Source organism: Lynx rufus, unplaced genomic scaffold (genome assembly GCF_022079265.1).
Source record: "Lynx rufus isolate CCGP_SWC_20201006 ecotype Redwood Valley unplaced genomic scaffold, mLynRuf1.p SCAF_3, whole genome shotgun sequence".
Taxonomy (NCBI): domain Eukaryota; kingdom Metazoa; phylum Chordata; class Mammalia; order Carnivora; family Felidae; genus Lynx; species Lynx rufus.
This window is the reverse complement of record NW_025814845.1, coordinates 137,773,404-137,782,973: the sequence shown is the minus strand read 5'-3', so window position 1 is coordinate 137,782,973 and position 9,570 is coordinate 137,773,404. Positions and strand designations below refer to the sequence as shown.

Here is a 9,570-nt window from a genome sequence, read left to right as displayed (position 1 = left end):
AGGTGTTTATAGAGATTACATTTTGTTTCTTTATTTCAGTGTTTTCACTTAAAAGAGCACTGTGAGTCAGAATTCATTTTGACTGCCTTCGGTGAAATTAGTAATGCCATTGGTCATTTTCTCTTTACAGATTGTTCAGTTCAAGGGAATGAAGAATTCAGAATAATTTTCATAAATGGATTGCAATATGAAGAATAAGAATAAGCTGAATATTTGATCTGCTTTGAAGAAACATATTTTCCATTTGTCTAGAATAATCTATAACAACCAAACCAACCAAAATGAATTCAACATTAATGTCCCAGGTTGAAAATCATTCAATCCTATGTAATTTTTCAGAGAATTCCCAGTTTTTGGCTTTTGAAAGTGATGATTGCCATCTGCCCTTGGCCATGATATTTACATTAGCTCTTGCTTATGGAGCTGTAATAATTCTTGGAGTCTCTGGAAACCTGGCGTTGATCATAATCATCTTGAAACAAAAGGAGATGAGAAATGTTACCAATATCCTGATAGTGAACCTTTCCTTCTCAGACTTGCTTGTTGCCATCATGTGTCTCCCCTTCACATTTGTCTACACATTAATGGACCACTGGGTTTTTGGTGAGGCAATGTGCAAATTGAATCCTTTTGTGCAATGTGTTTCAATCACTGTGTCCATTTTCTCTCTGGTTCTCATCGCCGTGGAGCGACATCAGCTGATAATCAACCCACGAGGGTGGAGACCAAATAACAGACATGCTTACGTAGGTATTGCCGTCATTTGGGTCCTTGCTGTGGTTTCTTCTCTACCTTTTCTCATCTATCAAGTACTGACCGATGAACCGTTCCAGAACGTGACACTTGACGCGTTCAAGGACAAGTACGTGTGCTTTGATAAATTTCCATCGGACTCTCATAGGTTGTCTTACACAACTCTCCTCTTGATGCTGCAGTATTTTGGCCCACTCTGTTTTATATTTATTTGCTACTTCAAGGTAAGAAAACTTCCCTCTGCCATTTCCATTTTAACCTTCTTTCCACAGAATTCCACATTAACTTGGTGGTTCTATTTGAACGTTTTTTTTCTCTCTCTCTGTAGATATATATACGCTTAAAAAGGAGAAACAATATGATGGACAAGATGAGAGACAATAAGTACAGGTCCAGTGAAACCAAAAGAATCAACATCATGCTGTTGTCCATTGTGGTAGCATTTGCCGTCTGCTGGCTGCCTCTTACCATCTTTAACACTGTGTTTGATTGGAATCATCAGATCATTGCTACGTGCAACCATAATCTACTATTCTTGCTCTGCCATCTCACAGCAATGATATCCACTTGTGTCAATCCCATATTTTATGGATTTCTGAACAAAAATTTCCAGAGAGACTTACAGTTCTTCTTTAACTTTTGTGATTTCCGGTCCCGGGATGATGACTATGAGACAATAGCCATGTCTACCATGCACACAGATGTTTCTAAGACTTCTTTGAAACAAGCAAGCCCAGTCGCATTTAAGAAAATCAACAATGATGATAATGAAAAAATCTGAAACTGCTCTAGCATATGGCCCCAGATGACACCTGTCTAAAAACAAGCACAACCCACAACAATACTTTTATTCCCCCAAGGAGTGAGGTTGTAATCATTTAAGAAAGACCAAGATTTGTTTGTCTTGCTTTTTACCGCTTTAATTGTAACTGTCATAATTAAATTCGGACAAAATGTATGGACTTTGGAATTTTCTGACATTAGTTTGACCAGACATCCTTGAAGTGCTTTTTGTAAATGTATGCATATAATTCAAAGACTTTTATATTTGACTTGTTGGAATAAAATTGCTTTAAAGGACTACTACTGACTGACTTTAGAAGCACGGTATCTGATACGCATTAGATTGGGCTATCCCTATTTGATTAGGTTACACGGTCAATAGATTGGGCAATCCTGATGTAATGATAGACATTTCAGTCTGTTACAGAGGTGACAGCAAAAGCAGCATTGAAGATGTGGAGCTGAGTCTCTGTCTTACATACCTACAGTCTGAAGTCATTGAAGGGTGATTTGCATTTTTTTTTTAAATTTAAGACAGGATTTAATTTGCTCCTGATTTATCACTTAAGATAAAAATGCATAAAAATACTTCTCAGCTGTGAATATCATGGGGAATTGGGCCACCCACAAGAATTAAGTGGGAAAGCAGTTCTCTAACTTCAAAACTATTTTGGTACCTGACAACCAAAGGGTTTCAGAGCAATTAATTTAACAAGCAAACTAGTAGTGCAGCAAATAGTTGAATTATATTCATCTGAATTGTTGGTCAAGAGACTTTCCATTCTTCATAAACTGTTCAGTGTTTGTCCAGTTTTCTAGCCTAAATACATATGTGGCTTAAAGGTATTTCCAGCTTTCGATATGTAAAAACACAGAGTGTATTTTCCATACATCAGTGCCTATATAGTAACTCATTTTTAACTTTTTCAATGTCCGTTTTTCAAAGGAGGACACCAAAGTGTAATGTTAAAAGAATGTTCACCCTGGCTGGCAGGGATAAATACCTGAAAACCGAGAACACTTCATATAGCCCATTTTAACTTGTATAAACTGTGTGCCTTGTGTAGTTTTGTAAATAATGTACTGTATAGAGTACTAAGTGGTTGTGTTATATTAATATACTTAATTTCATGCATCCTGTATTCATGATTGAGCCTCAGAGTCATTTGGAGAGAAGATATTTTAAAGAACAAGATATAACTTCAGTGTATTATAAATGTATTAAATGTGTTTGATTTTAGAAGGCAGACATTGTCTTTATTAAAATTGTTTTTGCTTTTTTTGAGTAGTCTCTTTTGTGTCTCTCTTCAAGCTTAAATTTTTTTTTTTTTTGACTCATGGTTTCCCTCTCATGATGTTCCCACAACATCCTATTTCTGCTTACTAATGAAACATTACTACCCCGTGGTATAACCACTGATGTTCCAGTCTCCTTCCTCTGCTTATTGAAGCTTCTTGGAGGCAGGAGCGATTTTACATGACTGCCCCCAGTGCATTTAACACAGTGCCAGGTACTTAGAAGTTTTTCAAAAAATTTTTCTTAAACGAACGTATAATGACTAAATTGCGTTCCTTCTCATTTATGACCACATGGACTTTACATCTTGACATTTTTGTCCTCCTCCTAAACTCATATTTATTGAAGAGATGTTTTCTCTTTTATTATGTTATTTCCCTTCTAAACTAAGCAAAAATGACATTTTAGATTCTAGGAACTTGCATGTTTTGTCCTGTAACTCAAAACACATGTCAAACTTTTTACATTGAACGTACACATGAATTCAAATTCTAGCCTAGGAAAGACTTAGTTAACAAAGAGAGATTCTAAAACCAACTTTTAATGTTTTGATAATGTAATGATACTGGAAAATATCATCATCTTTCCTTACCAAAACCTGGGATCTTTAACGTTTTTCTGCCTTGGGGGACTAATGGGAAATTTTGTCTTCTCCACTTAGGTGCTATGGAAACAAATTGCTACCTGAGAACAGTCTTAATATGTAGGTGCATCTTTGTTGAAATGGCCATTTCTAAGATTCTCATTCAGCTGTGTAGGCTGCTGATTCCTTATCTTTACATAAATAATGAAGTGAATATAAAATACTTCTCTTGTATGCATAGATGTCAGTGACTTAATGGTAAAGTCTAGGGTCAACAACAGATCCAGAGTGATTCAGGAAGAATAAAGAGTATGCCTTCTAAACACATATTATGGAACCACTGGGTTTTCTTAAGCCCAAGAACAAAAATCAACTGTTTTAGTACAAGGGCATAATTATAATGTAGCTTGTATAAATTTGGAGTAAAATGATAATAGCTAGAATTTTTAAGCACACGGCATGTTCCAAGTACTATGTCAAGTATTTACCTGTGAGGATGCGTGGCCAATAGGACCACATAAGAGGAAACTGAAGCTCAGGTTGTAAAATTTGAGCCCCATGCTGAATGACAGGTGGAGTCAGAATCAAACCAACATCTGTCTAAACTAAGCGCTACTACACTAAGGAATGAACTGAGCCTATGACAGAGTTTTAGAAAATAATTTGTTTTGTTCTCATTACAAGTTAAATTGTTAGGGCCTAACATTACCACTCACCTTTCTGACTTCAGCTGCAGAAAAGAATGAGGTGAAGACAAGTTGAGAAAAAATGGCCATTAGGATCATATGTAGTCATAATTCCCTTCTGAATTAGAGAATTATACTTAAAAATGCAATTTGATTTTTCATAGTTAGCTGGGTATTCTCAACCCTTTATTTCTTTATAGTTAGCTGGGTATTCTCAACCCTTTTCTATTCCACAAATTTCCAAGGAAATATAAATCCATGTTCTATTATAATTTCAAAACTTGACAGCCAAATAAGTACATATTTTGACAATGAAACTACTTCTCCACACACAGTAAAAGTAGTAGAAAGAAGCAAATTTAAGCTGGAGTTCTGGGGCTAACTGGCCTTGTTCCCTTATTGCAAAAAATGTGAGTTTATGGGCACTGGTAGATCTTTCCTTACAGCCAGGATTGCTTTTTCTCAGCAATCAATTGTTCTATAGTTTCTTGGTGAGATGTGATCTCTTTCACAATCTCATTTTCTTCATTTACTCATCCCCATGGCCCAGCAAACAGCATGTTGAACTTAAGAGTCTGAGCCCATGAGAATAAGAGCCTTGCTTCCTAGGGAAAATTGATAATTTTCACAAATTAATTTAATGATTCCTTTAATATATCGTGTGTAAGTATGTGTGCACATGCAACACATCGTATGAGAATGAATATATATTCTACAATATATTTATTTTCATTGCTATTCATTTCTTGATTTCTTCTAAAACTATCACCTATATAGCACTTTCACAAACCACAGAGTAGTACTATGGCTTTCCTCATTTCACAGACAAGGAAACTGAGGCATAAAGAGGTTATATAACTTACCCAGTATCACTCAACTAGTATTGTTTTTTTTTGTTGACAATTTTTCTTCAGCTTCTTCACCTCTCCCAGCCTTCATAGAACTGAAGAGTTAGGGCCTTGCTCTGGATGAGGCTTTGGCTTAAGGCAATGTGGCTGGTTTAATCTTCTATCCAACCCACTTGAATTTTATATCAGCAATAAAGCTGTTTCTTATTCATGTTTTTGCTGGAGTAGTACTTTTAATTTCTTTCAAGAACCTTTCCTGTGCATTCACAACTTGGCCAACTGGTACAAGAGGCCTAGCTTTTGGCTTATCTTGGCTTTTGACATGCCTTCTCATTAAGCTTAATCATTTGTAGCTTTTGATTTAAAGTGAAAGACATACGACTCTTCCACTTGTACACTTAGAAGCCATTGTAGGGTTATTAATTGTCTTAGTTTCAATATTGTTGTGTTTCAGAGAATAGGGAGTTCAGAGGAGAAAAAGAGAGACAGGAACAGCTGGTCAGTGAAGCAGAATACACACAACGTGTTGATTAAGTTCTCCATCTCATATGGGCACAGTTTCCTGGTGCCCCCAAAGAATTACAATAGTAACATCAAAGTTTACCGACCACAAATCATCACAACAGATGTAATAATTACAGGGACATCTGGGTGGCTCAGTCAGTGGAGCCTCCAGCTCTTGATTTCGGCTCAGGTCATGATCCCACGGTTGTGCAGTTGAGCCCTGTGTTGGGCTGCACACTGAGCATGGAGCCTGCTGGGGTCTCTCTCTCTCTCTCTCTCCCCTTCTGCCCCTCTACTCATGCTCTCTCTCTCTCTCTCTCCTCTCTCAAATAAAAGAAATAATATAAAATAAAAACTTTAAAAAAAAGGACAAAGTTTGAGATATTGTGAGAATTGGCAAAATGCAACATAGGGACATGAAGTGAGCAAATGCTATTGGAAAAATGGCACCAAGACTTGCTCAACACAGGGTTGCCACAAAACTTCAATTTGTAAAAAAAACAATGTCTCTGAAGCACAATAAGTAAAGTGCAATAAAACTAGGTATGCCTCTATATGACATTCTAGAAAAGGCAAAACTTTGGAGACAGCAAAAAGATCAGTGGTTGCCAGGGTTTAGGGTGGAGAGGGATGAAGAGGCAGAGCACAGTGAATTGTTCGAGCAGTGAAACTACTCTGTATAATTCTATATTGATGGATACGTGTCATTATGTATTTGTCCAAACCCATAAAATGTACAATACTGAAAGTGAGCCCTCATGTAAATTATGGACTTTGGATGATGATATTGTGTTAATGTAGACCCTTTGTAACAAATATACTGCTTTTTTTTCTGGGATTTTGATAGTGAGGGGAGATTGTGAGTATGTAGGTCAAGGAGCATATGGGTAATTTCTATACCTTTCACTAAATCACTTAATTTAGACACTGGTCTAAAAACTAAAGTCTTTTAAAAAAAAGTAAGAAGAAAAAAAAACTTCATACTTTTTAGCAGTCACTCTCATTCCTTTATCATTCCTCCTCCTGGCAACTACAAGTCCAATTTCTGTCTCTATGAATTTGACAATTCTAGGCATTTTATTAGGTGGAATTTTCCAATATGTGGACTTTTGTTATTTGATTCTTTCACTTAGCATGATGTTCTCAAAGTTCATCCATAATGTAATATGTATCAATACTTCATTTCTATCCAACAATTGCACTATTAGGTATTTACCCAAAGAATACAAAATTACATATTCAAAAGGATACATTCACCTCAATGTTTATAGGCACATTATCAACAATAGCCAAACTATGGAGAGATCCCAAATATCCATCAACTGATGAATGGATAAAGAAGATAATGGAATATTACTCAGCCACCAGAAAGAATGAAATCTTGCCATTTGCAACAATGTGGATGGAGCTAAAATATACTATGCTAAGAGAAATAAGCCAATCAGAGAAAGACAAATACCATATGATTTCACTCACATGTGAGATTTAAGAAACAAAACAGATGAACATATGGGATGGGACAGGGGAAGAGAGGGAAACCAACTACAAGAGACTCTTAACTATAGAGAACAAAATGAGAGTTGATGGAGGGAGGTAGATGAGAGATGGACTAGATGGGTGATAATCATTAATGAAGGCACTTGTGATGAGCACTGGGTGTTGAATGTAAGTGATGAATCACTGAAATCTACTCCTAAAACCAATGTTGCACTGTAGCTTAACTAACTAAAATTTAAATTAAAAACAAAGCAAAACAAAACAAAACAAAAAAACATTGAAAAAAAAATCCACTGACTTAAATATTTTTTTAAAACTTCACTTCTTTTTTATTGCAAATAATATTCCAATATATAGATACACCATATTTTGTTGGTCTCCTCATATGTTGGTGGACATTTGGGCTGCCTTCACTTTTTTGGTTATTATGAATATGCTGCTATGAACATTAATGTATAAGTTTTTATGTGAACATACATTTCCATTTGTCTTGTATATACACCCGAGAGTGGGTCATCTCTTAATTCTGTGTATAGCTTTTTGAAGAACTGCCAAACTATTTTCCAAAGCAGTTGCATATTTTACATTCCTACCATAAGGTATGAGGTTTCCAGTTTTTCCACTCTTGCCTGTCAGTTTGATCATGCTCATCCTAGAGTTTGTAAAGTGGTATTTTATTGTGATTTTGAGTTGCATCCCCTTAATATCTAATGTTGTGGAGCATTGTTTCATGTGTTTAATGGGCGTTTATGTAACTACTTCGTAGAAATGACTATTCAGGTCCTTTGCATATTTTTAAATTGGGTTATTTCTCTTTTTATTTTTGAGTTGTAACAGTTCTTTATATATTATGGATACTAGTCCCTTATGAAGTATATGCTTTGCAAATATTTTCTGTTTCTTCATTTAATTTTAAAATGTAAGTTCCTAAGAGGAAAACTAACAAAAGAGGTATTTGAATTATTATCAAAATCTAGTTTCATTTTCACAATGATTCCTAAAGGGGAGGAAAGACCGAGAAGGCTAGAAAGGAGACAATGGCTATATATTTACTGTGTGCTAGAAATTTGATATATATCGTCTCGTTTGATCTTCACAAAATACCTGCAAGTGGCTTCTTTTATCCTCATTTCATAAGTAAGGAAACAGGCTCAAACAGATTAAAAAGCATTCCAAACTCACTAGAGTCCATAAAGGGCAAAGTAAGGATTTAATGTATGTTTGACTCTAAGGCTTATGTCAGTTCCAGTCTATCTGATTACCTCCCTCATTTTTTTCTAGAAAAAGTTAATCAAATGATTACTGTTTGCCATTAATGAGAAAATTCTGTGCAGTGCTCCAACTTCTTCCAGTGAAAGCTGCTGTATAAATGTTCATATGGATTCACTGGATGTGTACAAAATATCCACCAGAGACAAAGTCACTGATCTACAGACTTGTATTGATGTCAGGCTTTGCATTTACATCTTATACTCCTAAGGGAGACAGAAGAGAAACATTTGTTGATTAAAATTGCCTCTTGGGAATGTTGCATTCAAATATGTATCTGACTCAAGGTATTTTACCAGATGCTGTTATTTCTACATCAACTCATGATAATGATTAAACTGATGCCCATAAGAGGTGATAGGAATCAAACCTAGATTTATGTGATTGCAAATCACATAACAATCCATGGATTGTTCTTTCATACCTCTACACCAGCAAATATTGGAATGAAATTGTACAGTTTACTTATTTTGTTTATTTTTCATGCAATCCATATTACTGGTTGAAAAGTGAGGAAATGCAATCAAGCAAAATATTGTGCTTTTTCCAACTGACCAAAAAAAAAGTGTGCTTGTTTTTCTTTTTTTTTAAATAAGTTTTGCTAGTTTTTCTGTTTCTTACATTTTTGCTTTCTCTTTTATCTTGAGCCTTAGTATTTTATGGCTTTTAAAAAAATTAATGAAATGAGTAAGCACCCATATAAAACATTTTCTCTCATTCCGTCAGTTTTGTTTTATTGTTTATTTCATTTTGAAAGACTACTTTGAGGACTGTTGTGTCTATCCTACACATGCAATCTTTCTAGGTAATAATAATAGACTTAAGGGCATGGCACCTGGGTGGCTCAATCACTTAAGCATCTGACTTCGGCTTAGGTCATGATCTGGTAGTTCGTGAGTTCAAGTCCCACATCAGTCTGTCTTGATGTCAGCACAGAGCCTGCTTTGGATCCTCTCTCTGTCGCTGCCTCTCCTCTGCTTGCTATCTCTTTCTCTCAAAAATAAATAAATATTAATGAACAATGCGTGTAACGCATCAATCTCTCTGGGCCTCAGCACTCTCATTTATAAGATGAAGAAATTAGACTAAATAATACCTATCTAATATGTATATATATATATATACATATAGATAGATCTTTTATCTACATCTTATATATGATATATCTATATCTAGACTAATTCTATCTGATATCTAAGATAGATATAAGCTCCAAAATTATGTGATTCCATTTAAGCAAATCTAGGAATGAGTTAATAGAAAGGAGATACCTGGTTAGGGACTGTTTGCAGGTAAAATGTTCTATCTGTAACCAATCTTGTCAGTGGAGGTATCCTGAAAAATAAGGAA

At 35.3% G+C, this 9,570-nt stretch overlaps 1 protein-coding gene across 1 annotated transcript; it reads left to right on the top strand.

Annotated features, from left to right (window-relative positions):
- The first annotated feature begins 281 nt into the window (after positions 1-281).
- On the top strand, positions 282-1,534 carry NPY1R (neuropeptide Y receptor Y1). Its single transcript, XM_047090383.1, has 2 exons — positions 282-977; positions 1,082-1,534. The coding sequence occupies exons 1-2, from the start codon at positions 282-284 to the stop codon at positions 1,532-1,534; spliced, it is 1,149 nt and encodes a 382-aa protein (XP_046946339.1).
- The last annotated feature ends 8,036 nt before the right edge of the window (positions 1,535-9,570 follow it).